Genomic DNA, 19,797 nt, shown 5'->3' with positions numbered 1-19,797 from the left:
GTAAGATGAGACCCACAGGAGTGATTATTCACATACATCTTCTTCACTCTGTCCTTTTCCCTCTGTTCCTCCTCTCTTGTTTACCCACCATTCCTTTCTCTCCTCCTTTCTCCTCCATCTCCTACCTCCTCTCTTGTTAACACACCATTCCTTTCTCTCCTCCTTTCTCCCCATCTCCTACCTCCTCTCTTGTTAACACACCATTCCTTTCTCTCCTCCTTTCTCCCTCCATCTCCTACCTCCTCTCTTGTTAACACACCATTCCTTTCTCTCCTCTTTCTCCCTCCATCTCCTACCTACTCTTTCCCCCCTCTTATTGTTACCTCTGTCCTGAGAACCATCATTCACACTCATCCTCACTTCTTTCTTGTTTACACACTATTCCTCTCTCTCCATCTCCTCCTCCTCCTCCTCCTCCTCCTCCTCCTCCTCTCATTGTTGCCTCCCTACCATCCTGGGTTTGTCCTGGGTTTGTTCTGGGTTTGTGGGACTGCCTGGGGTCCAAGAGAAACACAGCTTGGAATACTGCTCCAATTGTTTCTGTTTCAGCTTGAGTTTCCACTGAGCTCTCTCACTGGCATTGCAGACCTTAAGCAAAGACAGATGTTCTCTGTATTCAAGAGAGAAGTGTAGACTACAATAGAATAGAATATAATACAAATCCTGGTCCTGTCCATTTGCTGTAGTAAAATAATTATGGGTAGAGAAAAGTATACTGCACATATTTCAAAGTATACTGTACATGTTTCAAAGTATACTGAACATATTTCAAAGTATACTGCACATGTTTCAAAGTAACTGTACATATTTCAAAGTATACTGTACACATTTCAAAGTATGCTGTACATATTTCAAAGTATACTGTACATGTTTCAAAGTATACTGTACATGTTTTTACTTATGTGCTACAGTACACAATGACTGGAATGTAATGCTTTCCATATTTCTGTATGTGATTTCATTGTGGTTAGCAAGTTCATCTGTGTTGAGCAATCACTTTTAGTTTATATTAAAGTTCTTCAAATGTCTTCCTCAACGTTTTGTGCTGATGGAAGAATGTTGCTCTCCTAGAAATACTTGGCCCAGTTTAAGGAACTTAACATTACCGCAACCAGATGTATTTATAACTGTATAACTTTACTAAACAAAAGAGACAGGAGTTATATTTAGATACTGTGGCAGTAGATTGTAACAGACAAACTCTGTGTGGGGAGTCCCTGTTTAGTGTTATTGGAGAGAAGTGGGATTGAAACCAAAAATATTGGCCATGCATCATAAAGACTATCCTAGCTTCTAAGAATCATAAAGAATATCCTAGCTTCTAAGAATCATAAAGACTATCCTCTCTTATAGGAATCATAAAGACTATCCTAGCTTCTAAGAATCATAAAGACTATCCTAGTTTATTGAATCATAAAGACTATCCTAGCTTATAGGAATCATAAAGAATATCCTAGCTTCTAAGAATCATAAAGACTATCCTAGCTTCTAAGAATCATAAAGACTATCCTAGCTTCTAAGAATCATAAAGACTATCCTAGCTTCTAAGAATCATAAAGACTATCCTAGCTTCTAAGAATCATAAAGACTATCCTAGCTTCTAAGAATCATAAAGACTATCCTAGCTTATAGGAATCATAAAGACTATCCTATCTTCTAAGAATCATAAAGACTATCCTAGCTTCTAAGAATCATAAAGACTATCCTAGCTTATAGGAATCATAAAGACTATCCTAGCTTATAGGAATCATAAAGACTATCCTAGTTTCTAAGAATCATAAAGACTATCCTAGCTTATAGGACTCATAAAGACTATCCTAGCTTCTAAGAATCATAAAGACTATCCTAGCTTATAGGAACCATAAAGACTATCCTAGCTTCTAAGAATCATAAAGACTATCCTAGCTTATAGGAATCATAAAGACTATCCTAGCTTATAGGAATCATAAAGACTATCCTAGCTTCTAAGAATCATAAAGACTATCCTAGCTTATAGGAATCATAAAGATTATCCTAGCTTATAGGACTCATAAAGACTATCCTAGCTTCTAAGAATCATAAAGACTATCCTAGCTTATAGGAATCATAAAGACTATCCTAGCTTATCCTAGCTTCTAAGAATCATAAAGACTATCCTAGCTTATAGGAACCATAAACACTATCCTAGCTCCTAAGAATCATAAAGACTATCCTAGCTTCTAAGAATCATAAAGAATATCATAGCTTCTAAGAATCATAAAGACTATCCTAGCTTATAGGAATCATAAAGACTATCCTAGCTTCTAAGAATCATAAAGACTATCCTAGTTTATTGAATCATAAAGACTATCCTAGCTTCTAAGAATCATAAAGACTATCCTAGCTTATAGGAATCATAAAGACTATCCTAGCTTCTAAGAATCATAAAGACTATCCTAGCATATAGGAATCATAAAGACTATCCTAGCTTATAAGAATCATAAAGACTATCCTAGCTTATAGGAATCATAAAGACTATCCTAGCTTATCCTAGCTTCTAAGAATCATAAAGACTATCCTAGTTTATAGGACTCATAAAGACTATCCTAGCTTCTAAGAATCATAAAGACTAACCTAGCTTATAGGAATCATAAAGACTATCCTAGCTTCTAAGAATCATAAAGACTATCCTAGCTTATAGGAATCATAAATACTATCCTAGCTTATAGGAATCATAAAGACTATCCTAGCTTATAGGAATCATAAATACTATCCTAGCTTATAGGAATCATAAAGACTATCCTAGCTTATAGGAATCATAAATACTATCCTAGCTTATAGGAATCATAAAGACTATCCTAGCTTATAGGAATCATGAAGACTATCCTAGCTTATAGGAATCAAAGACTATCCTAGCTTATAGGAATCATAACAAAATGCCACCACTGCATTGTATTTTGCCATGCATTGAGTTGTGTAAATTGAAGTACTGTAAGCTTGCTGCTGCTTCCTTTTCTTCAAGTCGTTATCCTACATAATAGTATATGTTGGCATGTTGCTGTTCGCTTGCTAGCGTTGCCTCTGTGTATCTACTGTCTACTTACTGTCTGTTCCCTCCTTAAGGACGGCCGTGCTCCGTCGGGTGTGCTGGTCTGTGCCATGTTCTGCTTCTGCCACCTCTTCACCAACCCAGTGCCCGCCATGCAGCTGCTCAGCGCCAAGAGACCCGGCTCAGGCCTCTGGCCCTCGCACCGGAGGTAGGGCAACACAGAGGGTGTGTTTTGTGGGGTGTGTGTGTGTGCATTTATATCGATTGCCGTTCATTGCAGTGGAAAACAGCAGACAAAAATGATCCACATAAACAGTCTTCACCTCCATGACTTTGACTTTGTTATTTTGAGATGATGGATGAACTTAAAAACCTAGCATCTCCTCCTTCCTCCTCCCCCTCCATTACTCTCCTAAATCCTTTATCAGCCTATTTATTTTACGATTACTGAGTTGCGATACATGGCGCATTAGCCACGATGCTAACGAAGTGCCAGAATTACAGTGAGGGAAAAAAGTATTTGATCCCCTGCTGATTTTGTAAGTTTGCCCACTGACAAAGAAATGATCAGTCTATAATTTTAATGGTAGGTTTATTTGAACAGTGAGAGACAGAATAACAACAAAAAAATCCAGAAAAACGCAAAATGTTATAAATTGATTTGCATTTTAATGAGGGAAATAAGTATTTGACCCCTCTGTAAAACATGACTTAGTACTTGGTGGCAAAACCCTTGTTGGCAATCACAGAGGTCAGACGTTTCTTGTAGTTGGCCACCAGGTTTGCACACATCTCAGGAGGGATTTTGTCCCATTCCTCTTTGCAGATCTTCTCCAAGTCATTAAGGTTTCGAGCCTGACGTTTGGCAACTCGAACCTTCAGCTCCCTCCACAGATTTTCTATGAGATTAAGGTCTGGAGACTGGCTAGGCCACTCCAGGACCTTAATGTGCTCTTTTTGAGCCACTCCTTTGTTGCCTTGGCCGTGTGTTTTGGGTCATTGTCATGCTGGAATACCTATCCACGACCCATTTTCAATGCCTGGCTGAGGGAAGGAGGTTCTCACTCAAGATTTGACGGTACATGGCCCCGTCCATCGTCCCTTTGATGCGGTGAAGTTGTCCTGTCCCCTTAGCAGAAAAACACCCCCAAAGCATAATGTTTCCACCTCCATGTTTGACAGTGGGGATGGTGTTCTTGGGGTCATAGGCAGCATTCCTCCTCCTCCAAACACGGCGAGTTGAGTTGATGCCAAAGAGCTCCATTTTGGTCTCATCTGACCACAACACTTTCACCCAGTTCTCCTCTGAATCATTCAGATGTTCATTAGCAAACTTCAGACGGGCCTGTGTATGTGCTTTCTTGAGCAGGGGGACCTTGCGGGCGCTGCAGGATTTCAGTCCTTCACGGCGTAGTGTGTTACCAATTGTTTTCTTGGTGACTATGGTCCCAGCTGCCTTGAGATCATTGACTCCCGTGTAGTTCTGGGCTGATTCCTCACCGTTCTCATGATCATTGCAACTCCACGAGGTGAGATCTTGCATGGAGCCCCAGGCCGAGGGAGATTGACAGTTATTTTGTGTTTCTTCCATTTGCGAATAATCGCACCAACTGTTGTCACCTTCTCACCAAGCTGCTTGACGATGGTCTTGTAGCCCATTCCAGCCTTGTGTAGGTCTACAATGATGTCCCTGACATCCTTGGAGAGCTCTTTGGTCTTGGCCATGGTGGAGAGTTTGGAATCTGATTGATTGATTGCTTCTGTGGACAGGTGTCTTTTATACAGGTAACAAGCTGAGATTAGGAGTACTCCCTTTAAGAGTGTGCTCCTAATCTCAGCTCGTTACCTGTATAAAAGACACCTGGGAGCCAGAAATCTTTCTGATTGAGAGGGGGTCAAATACTTATTTCCCTCATTAAAATGCTAATCAATTTATAACATTTTTGACAAGCGTTTTTCTGGATTTTTTTGTTGTTATTCTGTCTCTCACTGTTCAAATAAACCTACCATTAAAATGATAGACTGATCATTTCTTTGTCAGTGGGCAAACGTACAAAATCAGCAGGGGATCAAATACTTTTTTCCCTCACTGTATATAGCAGCCAATTAATCAACACGCAAGCACGCACACACACGCACACGCACACACACACAAACACACACTTACACACAAACAAACACACACACAAACACTTACACACACACAAATGCAAACACAGCCAGCCGCTTGGCCACACAGCTGCTTCTCATAATAACAATGACGGCTTCATTCTTCAGCACAGACAGAGAGAGAGGCTGATGCATGAAGACAGTGGGAATCAAGCCTCATCTTTGTTTTTATTCTGTTGAGTTTCTCTAAACTGAAAAAGCTCACGATTTTGTGCAAGAATCTGTACACATAGGAAAGATGATTTGAAGTATATACTGTAACTTTAAGATGGATAGTTTTGTGATATTGTCTAGCACAAAAAAAAATCCCCTTCCCTGTATTCATGTACATAGACAATGTTTGTTTTTAGATAGTACTCAGTGCTTATGGTAGTTTAGTGTGTAGCCTTATATACTCTGCCACTCTTCTCCAGGTACATAGGCTATGTGTGCAGTATGGTATCAGAGAAGCCCTCCCTGCCACACTCCAAGCCCCTGGTGGTCAAGGCGGTCACCATGAGTCCAGTACCTTGCTTCAACAAACAACGCATCGGCTGCAGACCCTTCTGTGAGATCCTCATAGGGGAGACCAAGATCTTTTCTACTGCACAGGACTATGAGAGGATGAGGTAGCTGCAGATACACACGTACACACACACACACAGTAGTTGTGCGTGGGTCAGCTGTTTGTTCACCCGCACCTGCCCGCAATTGCTAATAACCCATCCACAACCACCTGACTATATGTGATAAAGTGGAAATCTGAGGCCCGCAACCGACCCTAACCCGTTAATATAGAAAATGCGCTGTAGGCTATAGTCAGAGACGACAGATTCTTTTTTGACAGGGGGTGCAGGAATTTATTTTCCTTATAATTTTGGTAGGCTGTTTGTTAGTCAACTTGTCTGTAATTAGATACATGCAGCTTCTCTTCTGTCATTATATGTTGCCCTAGAAGACTAAATAAAGCACTACTTCACCAGAATGTCATAAATCGATAGAATGAATGCTTCAAGTTGACATCGGTAAAGTTTCCTCTGTCATCTCTGCTTCTTTCATGGCTAAAGACGTTTAGGGACCGGGGAGAAAATGCAATAACTCCAGTTTGACCGGTTGTAAGGAAATTGAAAGCTGTGAAAACGACCCAACATGTTTCTGATAAGATTTCAGTTCGGCTTGGATGCATATTTTATGTGGTTGAAATACTATCAGCTTTTATGATGCTGATAAAGATAGCACCTCTACAGATGGTATCTAACTGCACATTCACATTCTCTCAAGATGCTGAAAGAAATAAATCATCATAGCCTATTTCTCCACTCCTGTTTTTATATATATATATATGACACCATCTCTTCTTTCTCCTCATTTCTCCCCCCACCCCTCTCAGAGAGCACAGGGTCCAGGAGGGGAAGGTGGTCTTCCCTCTAGGTGTGAATGTCCAGGGTGATGTGGTCATCTCTGTCTATCATATGAGGAACACCATCGGAGGACGACTGCAGGCCAAGGTACAGCATGGGGCTAGCCTAGCATGCTAACACAACACTGACACACACAGGCCAAGGTACAGCATGGGGCTAGCCTAGCATGCTAACACAACACTGACACACGCACGCCAAGGTACAGCATGGGGCTAGCCTAGCATGCTAACACAACACTGACACACGCACGCCAAGGTACAGCATGGGGATAGCCTAGCATGCTAACACAACACTGATGCACGCAGGCCAAGGTACAGCATGGGGATAGCCTAGCATGCTAACACAACACTGACACACACAGGCCAAGGTAAAGCATGGGGCTAGCCTAGCATGCTAACACAACACTGACACACACAGGCCAAGGTACAGCATGGGGCTAGCCTAGCATGCTAACACAACACTGACACACGCACGTCAAGGTACAGCATGGGGCTAGCCTAGCATGCTAACACAACACTGACACACGCACGCCAAGGTACAGCATGGGGATAGCCTAGCATGCTAACACAACACTGATGCACGCAGGCCAAGGTACAGCATGGGGATAGCCTAGCATGCTAACACAACACTGACACACACAGGCCAAGGTAAAGCATGGGGCTAGCCTAGCATGCTAATACAACACTGACACACACAGGCCAAGGTACAGCATGGGGCTAGCCTAGCATGCTAACACAACACTGACACACGCACGCCAAGGTACAGCATGGGGATAGCCTAGCATGCTAACACAACACTGATGCACACAGTCCAAGGTACAGCATGGGGATAGCCTAGCATGCTAACACAACACTGACACACACAGGCCAAGGTAAAGCATGGGGCTAGCCTAGCATGCTAACACAACAGTGATGCACGCAGGCCAGGGTACAGCATGGGGCTAGCCTAGCATGCTAACATAACACTGACACACTTTCATTCACACACACAGATTATGATATGCTATGCTATGAGAGATTCTGTTAGCTCTGATTGTATGGGAGCATGTTCTGATACCTTGTTATTTACAGACAGAGATTGCACTCTGGGAGATACTCTCACACTAACACAATGACATACATTGTGTCCCATGAATGAACATAAACACAGCATTGTTTTTAGTGCATTGAGACTAAATTAGAATCTAAATGGAATCTAGATGGAATCTCCGTCCCTTACAATCATAAATCTCCACAGTGTCATTGTTTGAATCTTTCTATGTGATTCCTGAATCAATCTATGTGATTCCTGAATCTATCGATGTGATTCCTGAATCTATCGATGTGATTCCTGAATCTATCTATGTGATTGCTGGTTGGTGTTTACAGGTGTCCAACACCCAGATATTCCAGATCCAGTTCCACACAGGCTTCATTGCTCCAGGGACCACTGTGTTAAAGTTTACAAAGTGAGCACCTCTCTCATATATATTATCTGTACAGTACATATGTATAGAATTAACACGTACAGTGGGGAAAAAAAGTATTTAGTCAGCCACCAATTGTGCAAGTTCTCCCACTTAAAAAGATGAGAGAGGCCTGTAATTTTCATCATAGGTACACGTCAACTATGACAGACAAAATTAGAGAAAAAAAATCCAGAAAATCACATTGTAGGATTTTTTATGAATTTATTTGCAAATTATGGTGGAAAATAAGTATTTGGTCAATAACAAAAGTTTCTCAATACTTTGTTATATACCCTTTGTTGGCAATGACACAGGTCAAACGTTTTCTGTAAGTCTTCACAAGGTTTTCACACACTGTTGCTGGTATTTTGGCCCATTCCTCCATGCAGATCTCCTCTAGAGCAGTGATGTTTTGGGGCTGTCGCTGGGCAACACGGACTTTCAACTCCCTCCAAAGATTTTCTATGGGGTTGAGATCTGGAGACTGGCTAGGCCACTCCAGGACCTTGAAATGCTTCTTACGAAGCCACTCCTTCGTTGCCCGGGTGGTGTGTTTGGGATCATTGTCATGCTGAAAGACCCAGCCACGTTTCATCTTCAATGCCCTTGCTGATGGAAGGAGGTTTTCACTCAAAATCTCACAATAAATGGCCCCATTCATTCTTTCCTTTACATGGATCAGTCGTCCTGGTCCCTTTGCAGAAAAACAGTCCCAAAGCATGATGTTTCCACCCCCATGCTTCAGAGTAGGTATGGTGTTCTTTGGATGCAACTCAGCATTCTTTGTCCTCCAAACACGACGAGTTGAGTTTTTACCAAAAAGTTCTATTTTGGTTTCATCTGACCATATGACATTCTCCCAATCCTCTTCTGGATCATCCAAATGCACTCTATCAAACTTCAGACGGGCCTGGACATGTACTGGCTTAAGCAGGGGGACGCGTCTTGCACTGCAGGATTTGAGTCCCTGGTGGCGTAGTGTGTTACTGATGGTAGGCTTTGTTACTTTGGTCCCAGCTCTCTGCAGGTCATTCACTAGGTCCCCCCGTGTGGTTCTGGGATTTTTGCTCACCGTTCTTGTGATCATTTTGACCCCACGGGGTGAGATCTTGCGTGGAGCCCCAGATCGAGGGAGATTATCAGTGGTCTTGTATGTCTTCCATTTCCTAATAATTGCTCCCACAGTTGATTTCTTCAAACCAGTCGCTTTGGATAAAAGCGTCTGCTAAATGGCATATTATATTATATTATATAAACCAAGCTGCTTACCTATTGCAGATTCAGTCTTCCCAGCCTGGTGCAGGTCTACAATTTTGTTTCTGGTGTCCTTTGACAGCTCTTTGGTCTTGGCCATAGTGGAGTTTGGAGTGTGACTGTTTGAGGTTGTGGACAGGTGTCTTTTATACTGATAACAAGTTCAAACAGGTGCCATTAATACAGGTAACGAGTGGAGGACAGAGGAGCCTCTTAAAGAAGAAGTTACAGGTCTGTGAGAGCCAGAAATCTTACTTGTTTGTAGGTGACCAAATACTTATTTTCCACCATAATTTGCAAATAAATTCATTAAAAATCCTACAATGTGATTTTCTGGAAAGGAAATTCTCAATTTGTCTGTCATAGTTGACGTGTACCTATGATGAAAATTACAGGCCTCTCTCATCTTTTTAAGTGGGAGAACTTGCACAATTGGTGGCTGACTAAATACTTTTTTTCCCCACTGTAAATGTGAAATACTATATAATGTTTAAATGTTGGTGTACGTCATGATATGGACAATGAACTAACTAACTAACCATCTGACACACACACCTGTCTAGGCCGGAGCTGGATGCGTGTGACTCTCCAGAGAAGTACCCTCAGTTGTTCCATGTGTTGGTGGACATCGAGGTGGAGAGTACTGACAAACAGAAGGACCTGACCCCTCCCTGGGAACAGTTCCCTAATAAAGACCTCATCCCCAATGTACTGTTCTCCTGTCACCAGGAACACCAGGACGCACTCGCCATCGCAGGTAGGGCAGAGAGGAGGTCTACATGCAAGCACACAGTCAGAGGCATACAGGACAGATGGACACACATACACAAACACACACACACACACACACAGGCAAAGATGTACACACATATACACACACGCATACACACATGCACGCATACGCATACAAACGGACACAGATGGGCACGCACATGTTGGAACAGAAGCACAGAGACATGCACTTACACAGAGGTCACACAGAGGTCACACAGAGGTCCACACAGAGGTCCACACTGAGGTCACACCAGGGGCGGTGTGTTCAATAGGGCGATATGGGCGACGCACTGCCAAACGGGAAAAGGAAGGGATTTTTTTCTAATCAATTATATCACGGCAACAGTAGTTATCAGTGTTGTAATCTAGACGTCTGATCTGCCACAGTGCCACACTGCCACTAAATGTCCAATCAGGCTAAAGTCGTGCTTCAAATGGCCACCCCCCCTTTTGGGGCGATTTCAGTCAGGTTGAAAATCGCCCAGAAGTCTGTCATAGACTCCCATGTAAAATCTATTTTTTTCAAATATCAGAGCTTTCAATACAATCTCTATGGGTGTCTGAGGGCTTGCACTTACGCGCTTTCGTCATACGTAACATAACCATGAACGTAACTAAGAAAAGAGTGGGTAGCCTCATCAATCAATTCACTATTACTGTCAAAATGGCAGTGCAACTCGATTGTCTCTTTGAAAGAAGTTCCTTTTTGTCGGCGAACAAATCAAGATAAATTGGCAACGAAACAATTAGGACCTCCCAGACCAAATTTAATAATTCAACAGGTTTCTACTAAAGGCGGAAAGTCCTACACCCGAGGATTTTCCAAAAATTGGTACTAACGAAAAAAGAACATTGCCACTCAACTGGATGAGGGATACAGGCTAGCTGTCCGCCGCCACAACGATGAGGTTAGTGTTGATAATCACAAGTTTACTGGAGAACTGAGACCAAGTAGAGACTTTGGACAGGGTGGATATGGTATAATAAAGGCAGTTTATTCAGAGGTAAAGATATCTGGAATCGCGTGCACGGACCCGTTCGTCAAACTCTTAGGGAGCTATACATTAAGCCCCATTACTTACCATATCAGATAAGAGAAATTGCTGCAGCTACATATATTTTACATCCTGGCCCTACATAGTTCACTATTTGCATCACTTACCAAAATATTACATGTGGTCATATATGCTTGGAAAGTGGAGATGCCATAGAACGTCAAAAAAGTAAACATTGCTGGAGACACATTGCCGTTTTGGAGAAGACATCGCGTTTGCTAGCGAAGAGATTTGTTGTGGCAAGTGAACTTGGGCTGGGAATTGCCAGGAACCTCACGATAAGATATATGCATTGCGAGTCTCATGATTCTATACGTATTGCGATTCGATACTGTGATTTTATTGCGCACCATATGTCTGTTGCAGAGGGATCAGAAAGCCATGAGAACGAGTTTTGATCAGTCATGGAAATAAAAGTGCTGAAAACAAATTGGCTCCCAATGTGAAAAGATTGAGAACAAGCTATGAAGGAACAATAATGGTGTTTTGGTGCAGGTACAGCCAACTAGTGCTAAAATATTGCGATATTGTCAATACAGTATATCGTAAAGTATCACTATGTAACTCGATTTCTTTCACCCCAATCCCTCAAATTAACGGTAAATAACTGAATTGTTTGCCCCACATTTAGCTAAGATGATTAGCTAGCCAGCTAAAATGTTTTATTTAGTTAGCAGTCGCATCTACAATAGTTTACTGTCAATAACATGTCTCCAAAAATGACGTGGTGTCTCCAATTGTGTTGACATTTTACAATTGCGATGCGCATCCATGAGTATCCACTTTCTGTAGCTCAGCTGGTAGAGCACGGCGCTTGTAACGCCAAGGTAGTGGGTTCGATCCCCGGGACCACCCATACACAAAAATGTATGCACGCATGACTGTAAGTCGCTTTGGATAAAAGCGTCTGCTAAATGGCATATTATTATTATTATTATTATTATTATTATTATCTGAAGAGAGCTCCGAAACATTGTGTGCAGACATTTTATGCAATAAATGAAGTAGGTTGAATCTAGTAGTTCTGATCTTCTGATTGGTCCTGATGAGTTGGGCGAGGTCCCCTCCAGGCTACTGTCACTGTTGCATTGGCTCTGAGTCGGGTTCTCTGTCTTCAAATGTTCAGCCTAAGAGAGGGGATTTTTGTGTGTGTGTGTGTGTGTGTGTGTGTGTGTTTAACAGTGATGATGTGTGTGTGTGTGTGTGTGTTTAACAGTGATGATGTGTGTGTGTGTGTGTTTGTGTGTGTGTGTGTGTGTGTGTCCTCAGAGCAAGAACTCGTGAGTTGGAAGAACTGAGAGGCCTATGGCGTGGGTGTTGTCCTTGGCCACCTGCTGACAAGGCTGACAAGATAGGACCCTTTTGTCCATTGTTATTGGATAGGAACAGAACTTATAACCAGCTCCTGACCTAAATAGATCTTAGCACAACATTTTACTCAACATATCATATTCCATATTCACTATAACAAATATATTTACTACGACATTAGCAAGAACCGCCACATCCTCAGCCGGCTAATCCAGTGTGTGAAGTTTTGCGGAGTGTTTGAGTTAGCTTTGCGAGGCAAAGATGAAACTGAGGGCTCCACCAACCCTGGTAAGCCAACACTTTTGAGATCAGTCAATAAATGCTTCTGGTATTGACTTATATGCTGCCCCTGTCTTCATGTTGTTGCTGGACATATCTTTTTTAAAATGTGTGTAGGTCACCTAAATCATCAGAAAAATTGCCCCCCCTGAGAATTTTTTCAGGAGCCGCCACTGGGTCACACAGAGGTCACACAGAGGTCCACACAGAGGTCACACAGAGGTCACACAGAGGTCCACACAGAAGTCACACAGAGGTCACACAGAGATCCACACAGAGGTCCACACTGAGATCCACACAGAGGTCCATACAGAGGTCCACACAGAGATCCACACAGAGGTCCACACAGAGGTCACACAGAGATCCACACAGAGGTCAATACAGAGGTCCACACAGAGATCCACACAGAGGTCCACACAGAGGTCACACAGAGATCCACACAGAGGTCCAAACAGAGGTCCACACAGAGATCCACACAGAGGTCCACACAGAGGTCACACAGAGATCCACACAGAGGTCACACAGAGATCCACACAGAGATCCACACAGAGGTCACACAGAGGTCCACACAGAGGTCCACACAGAGATCCACACAGAGGTCCACACAGAGGTCACACAGAGATCCACACAGAGATCCACACAGAGGTCACACAGAGGTCCACACAGAGGTCACACAGAGATCCACACAGAGATCCACACAGAGATCCACACAGAGGTCCACACAGAGATCCACACAGAGGTCCACACAGTGGTCACACAGAGATCCACACAGAGGTCCACACAGAGGTCACACAGAGATCCACACAGAGATCCACACAGAGGTCACACAGAGGTCCACACAGAGGTCACACAGAGATCCACACAGAGATCCACACAGAGATCCACACAGAGGTCCACACAGAGGTCCACACAGAGGTCCACACAGAGGTCACACAGCGGTCCACACAGAGGTCACACAGAGGTCCATACAGAGGTCACACAGAGGTCCACACAGAGGTCACACAGAGGTCCACACAGAGGTCACACAGAGGTCCACACAGAGGTCACACAGAGGTCCACACAGAGGTCACACAGAGATCCACACAGAGGTCACACAGAGGTCCACACAGAGGTCACACAGAGGTCCACACAGAGGTCACACAGAGGTCCACACAGAGGTCACACAGAGGTCCACACAGAGGTCACACAGAGGTCCACACAGAGGTCCACACAGAGGTCACACAGAGGTCCACACAGAGGTCCACACAGAGGTCACACAGAGGTCACACAGAGGTCCACACAGAGGTCACACAGCGGTCCACACAGAGGTCACACAGAGGTCCACACAGAGGTCACACAGAGGTCCACACAGAGGTCACACAGAGGTCCACACAGAGGTCCACACAGAGGTCCACACAGAGGTCACACAGAGGTCCACACAGAGGTCACACAGAGGTCCACACAGAGGTCACACAGAGGTCCACACAGAGGTCACACAGAGATCCACACAGAGGTCACACAGAGGTCCACACAGAGGTCACACAGAGGTCCACACAGAGGTCACACAGAGGTCCACACAGAGGTCACACAGAGGTCCACACAGAGGTCACACAGAGGTCCACACAGAGGTCCACACAGAGGTCACACAGAGGTCACACAGAGGTCCATACGCTCCCAGGCTCAGATGGACCGAGGCACACACATAGAAACTATGCACACAGACAGCTAAACACACACAGATACTGATATGGTCACCACTAATGAGAGCTGCTGTTCTTACCCTAACGTTGGTCTCATTCTCTCCTCCCAAGATGATATGGAGGGACTGGACTTGGAGGGTAAGGTGTAGAGTAGAGGATACCACAGACCAGTAAAGATACTAGCTGCTGTAGTTAGAGGAAGCCAGTACATTGTTAGAGGCAGTTTCCCCTGGGTGATGTACGGTACGTATGTGTTAGATTAGCTTTGTCATACTGCTGTGGTGGCTAGCAATACAGATACCTGTACCTATAACTTTAGCAAAGTATCTCCTGTTCTCCTGTAGAATATTTTGTGGGACGCAAACCCATTTACTAAATCAAGACCAAGTTTTCCTAATGTGACCTACCTCTACCCCCCCCCTGACCTCTGACCAATTTTAGAGCCAAGCCGGTCCCATGGCGGTCCGGACGGTCGTCCTCACGGGGAGGACAGCGAGCCGTCTGATGACGAGATGCTGTCCCTGTCCAGCCAGCAGAGCCACGCTAGAGGAGAGAGACCTGGAGGGGCTCAGGCTGGCACCAGGGACCCCAAGAGACCCGAGCAGCCCCAGGCCCCCCCCTCTGCTCCTCCTCCTCCCCCAGAAGAGGTGGACCTCCTGGGCCTGGATGGGGTGGCAGTGAACCCCCCCTGCCCCTCGCCCCAGCCCCCCACCACCAACACCACCACGGACCTCCTGGGGGATCTGTTTGGGGCCTCCCCCCAGCCAAGGAGTGGGCACAACTCGGCCCAGTCCACCCCACAGAAAATAGCCCCTCACTCCACCTCCCCCTGCCCGTCTCCAGGTACATAGTCAATGGATACTCTAACACCATACTGTATATCCGTAGTTACTGATCAACTCAATTCAGGTTTATTTGTCTGTTTTTTACAAAGTCATTTAACCACAGATGTGTACATAGTATGTTAATCTATCCATATCCTATGCCTGCCAGAAATAATTGCCTGTCGGAGATTAATAAAATGTATTGAATTTAATAGGACAGGAATGGTTTATGCTTTTCTCTCTATCCACCCAGTGTTGGACCCGTTTGGGGCGAGTCCAATGCCCAAGCCCCAGGAGCTGATGGGGTCCTTCCTGGGACCAGCAGGTAATCTTGGTAACCCGGGGCAGCCTGGCCCCCTCCTGCATGCCGCTCACTCGCCATCCCCCACCATGCAGAACACTGGCATGGGTAAGGCATGACCAGACTTCATCTGTAGAGGCACTGTCTATCCACTAACGTCTCACTCTTTACACTATCCACTAAATGACTGATATCTATCTTTACACTGATATCTATCTTTACACTGATATCTATCTGCTAACGTTTCACTCTATCCACTATCTTTACACTGATATCTATCTGCTAACGTTTCACTCTATCCACTATCTTTACACTGATATCTATCTGCTAACGTTTCACTCTATCCACTATCTTTACACTGATATCTATCTGCTAACGTTTCACTCTATCCACTATCTTTACACTGATATCTATCTGCTAACGTTTCACTCTATCCTCTATCTTTACACTGATATCTATCTGCTAACGTTTCACTCTATCCACCATCTTTACACTGATATCTATCTGCTAACGTTTCACTCTATCCTCTATCTTTACACTGATATCTATCTGCTAACGTTTCACTCTATCCACTATCTTTACACTGATATCTATCTGCTAACGTTTCACTCTATCCACTATCTTTACACTGATATCTATCTGCTAATGTTTCACTCTATCCACTATCTTTACACTGATATCTATCTGCTAACGTTTCACTCTATCCACTATCTTTACACTGATATCTATCTGCTAACGTTTCACTCTATCCACTATCTTTACACTGATATCTATGCACTAACGTTTCACTCTATCCACTATCTTTACACTGATATCTATCTGCTAACGTTTCACTCTATCCACTATCTTTACACTGATATCTATGCACTAACGTTTCACTCTATCCACTATCCGACTGCTATCTTTACACTGATACTAGTCTGCTGCTTTTTTTATTTTATTTATTTCACCTTTATTTAACCAGGTAAGCCAGTTGAAAACAAGTTCTCATTTACAACTGCGACCTGGCCAAGATAAAGCAAAGCAGTGCGATAAAAACAACAACATCACAGAGTTACACACGGGATAAACAAAACGTACAGTCAATAACACAATAGAAAATCTATATACAGTGTGTGCAAATGTAGTAAGTTATGGAGGTAAGGCAATAAATAGGCCATAGTGCAAAATAATTACAATGTAGTATTAACACTGGAGTGATAGATGTGCAGAAGATGATGTGCAAATAGAGATACTGGGGTGCAAATGAGCAAAATAAATAACAATGTAAATAACAATATGGGGATGGTGTATGGTGAAATAAGTATAGCCAGTTATAATTGTAATGGCTTAGCTGATAATAACAAAAGAAGAACAATATTTACATGGCTCAAAGAGAAGGAATATATAATATCTATTGTATACAGGAAACTCATTCAACAATTCGAGATGAAGTAGCGTGGAAAAAAGAATGGGGGGGGGGGGAATATACTTCTCCCATGGGCAAAGAAATTCTAAAGGGGTGATGATATTAATTAATAGTAATTTCGATCTGAATGTGCAAATTGTCCAAATAGATACGCAAGGTAGATGGATTATTTTAAATATGTTATTGGACCATAAACAGATATGGCTCATTAACCTTTACGGACCAAATAATGATGATCCACAATTCTTTGACAATATATATAATAAATTATCAACCCTGCAAGCAATTCAAGACAATATTATTATGGTGGGGGATTATAATACTGTTTTAAATAGCTCAATGGACCGTAAAGGAAATCACACCACAAACAATCACCCACATGCTCTTAAGGAAATTGTGAATGTCATGGATACATTAGAACTAGTAGATATATGGAGGCTTAAATATCCTGATCTAGTGAGATATACATGGCGGAGACTGAATCAAGCTAGTCGTCTTGACTTCTTTCTTATCTCATTCTCGTTGGCACCAAAAGTTTAAAAAAATGTTGATAGTGGACAGAATGCGGTCGGACCATCATATAATAGGCATATACATTACTCTTACTGAATTTCCACGTGGGCGAGGATATTGGAAATTTAATCAAAGCCTATTGGATGATAATTTATTTATAATTAGAACAAAGGAATTTATAACTGACTTTTTCCAACATAACATAGGTACAGCGAATCCCCTTATTGTATGGGACACCTTTAAATGTGCCTTTAGAGGCCATGCAATTCAGTACTCATCTCGAAAACAAAAGCAATTTAGGTCAAAAGAGTTTATACTAAGAAAGGAAATAGAAAGTCTAACAGAACAGATAGATGGCAATAAAAACTGTAACATAGAGGCTCAGAATAAATTAGAGGAAAAACAAAAAGAAATGGAGAAACTTATTCAAGAAAGATCAAGTGTAATATATTATAAAAATAAAGCAAATTGGTGTGGCTGTCAAATTAACAGCCACACCGAAAGACTCATGTGAAGGTGAAATTACAGAGGAGGAACTTCTGGATGCAATTAAAGACTTTATGTCCGGGAAAACTCCAGGGTTGGATGGCATTCCAGTCGAGGTATACCAAACCTTTTTTGATATACTAAGAGGACCGTTATTTGCATGTTTTAACCACTCCTATGTAAATGGTAGATTATCTGACACTCAAGAAGAAGGTCTGATCTCATTATTACTGAAACAGGATACAAGTGGAAAATAATATTTGATCCCCTGCTGATTTTTTACATTTGCACATTGACAAAGAAATGATCAGTCTATAATTTTAATGGTAGGTTTATTTGAACAGTGAGAGACAGAATAACAACAACAGAAAATCCAGAAAAACACATGTCAAAAGTGTTATAAATTGATTTGCATTTTATTGAGGGAAATAAGTATTTGACCCCTCTGCAAAACATGACTTAGTACTTGGTGGCAAAACCCTTGTTGGCAATCACAGAGGTCAGATGTTTCTTGTAGTTGGCCACCAGGTTTGCACACATCTCAGGAGGGATTTTGTCCCACTCCTCTTTGCAGATCTTCTCCAAGTCATGAAGGTTTCGAGGCTGACGTTTGGCAACTCGAACCTTCAGCTCCCTCCACAGATTTTCTATGGGATTAAGGTCTGGAGACTGGCTAGGCCACTCCAGGACCTTAATGTACTTCTTCTTGAGCCACTCCTTTGTTGCGTTGGCCGTGTGTTTTGGGTCATTGTCATGCTGGAATACCCAATCACGATCCATTTTCAATGCCCTGGCTGAGGGAAGGAGGTTCTCACCCAAGATTTGACGGTACATGGCCCCGTCCATCGTCCCTTTGATGCGGTGAAGTTGTCCTGTCCCCTTAGCAGAAAAACACCCCCAAAGCATAATGTTTCCACCTCCATGTTTGACGGTGGGGGTGGTGTTCTTGGGGTCATAGGCAGCATTCCTCCTCCTCCAAACACGGCGAGTTGAGTTGATGCCAAAGAGCTCAATTTTGGTCTCATCTGACCACAACACTTTCACCCAGTTCTCCTCTGAATCATTCAGATGTTCATTGGCAAACTTCAGACAGGCGTGTATATGTGCTTTCTTGAGCAGGGGGACCTTGTGGGCTCTGCAGGATTTCAGTCCTTCACGGCGTAGTGTGTTACCAATTGTTTTCTTGGTGACTATGGTCCCAGCTGCCTTGAGATCATTGACAAGATCATCCCGTGTAGTTCTGGGCTGATTCCTCACCGTTCTCATGATCATTGCAACTCCACAAGGTGAGATCTTGCATGGAGCCCCAGGCCGAGGGAGATTGACAGTTCTTTTGTGTTTCTTCCATTTGCGAATAATCGCACCAACTGTTGTCACCTTCTCACCAAGCTGCTTGGGCGATGGTCTTGTAGCCCATTCCAGCCTTGTGTAGGTCTACAATCTTGTCCCTGACATCCTTGGAGAGCTCTTTGGTCTTGGCCATGGTGGAGAGTTTGGAATCTGATTGATTGATTGCTTCTGTGGACAGGTGTCTTTTATACAGGTAACAAACTGAGATTAGGAGCACTCCCTTTAAGAGTGTGCTCCTAATTCCATCTCCTTACCTGTATAAAAGACACCTGGGAGCCAGAAATCTTTCTGATTGAGAGGGGGTCAAATACTTATTTCCCTCATTAAAATGCAAATCAATTTATAACATTTTTGACATATTTTTTTGTTGTTATTCTGTCTCTCACTGTTCAAATAAACCTACCATTAAAATGATAGACTGGTCATTTCTTTGTCAGTGGGCAAACGTATAAAATCAGCAGGGGATCAAATACTTTTTTCCCTCACTGTAGTGAGGGCCAGCCAACGAGAGCGTACAGGTCACAATGCTGGGTAGTATAT

The 19,797-nt window shown here is 43.1% G+C and overlaps 1 protein-coding gene across 1 annotated transcript in view; it reads left to right on the top strand.

Annotated features, from left to right (window-relative positions):
• Positions 1-19,797, top strand: part of dnajc6 (DnaJ (Hsp40) homolog, subfamily C, member 6) — a gene marked incomplete at both ends in the record, with an annotated part of 51,784 nt that overhangs the window by 19,538 nt on the left and 12,449 nt on the right. Inside the window, 8 exons of the mRNA XM_084163902.1 lie at positions 3,032-3,215; positions 5,590-5,784; positions 6,546-6,663; positions 7,944-8,023; positions 9,841-10,034; positions 14,487-14,513; positions 14,817-15,218; positions 15,453-15,608. Of these exons, the coding sequence (XP_084020028.1) occupies positions 3,032-3,215; positions 5,590-5,784; positions 6,546-6,663; positions 7,944-8,023; positions 9,841-10,034; positions 14,487-14,513; positions 14,817-15,218; positions 15,453-15,608 (1,356 nt within the window). The remainder of the gene's footprint in view (positions 1-3,031; positions 3,216-5,589; positions 5,785-6,545; positions 6,664-7,943; positions 8,024-9,840; positions 10,035-14,486; positions 14,514-14,816; positions 15,219-15,452; positions 15,609-19,797) is intronic.

This window comes from Coregonus lavaretus (assembly GCF_964263955.1).
Source record: "Coregonus lavaretus genome assembly, chromosome: 6".
NCBI classification, from domain to species: Eukaryota; Metazoa; Chordata; class Actinopteri; order Salmoniformes; family Salmonidae; genus Coregonus; species Coregonus lavaretus.
The sequence above is the reverse complement of the archived record's forward strand: the minus strand, read 5'-3'. Positions and strand labels throughout refer to the sequence as shown.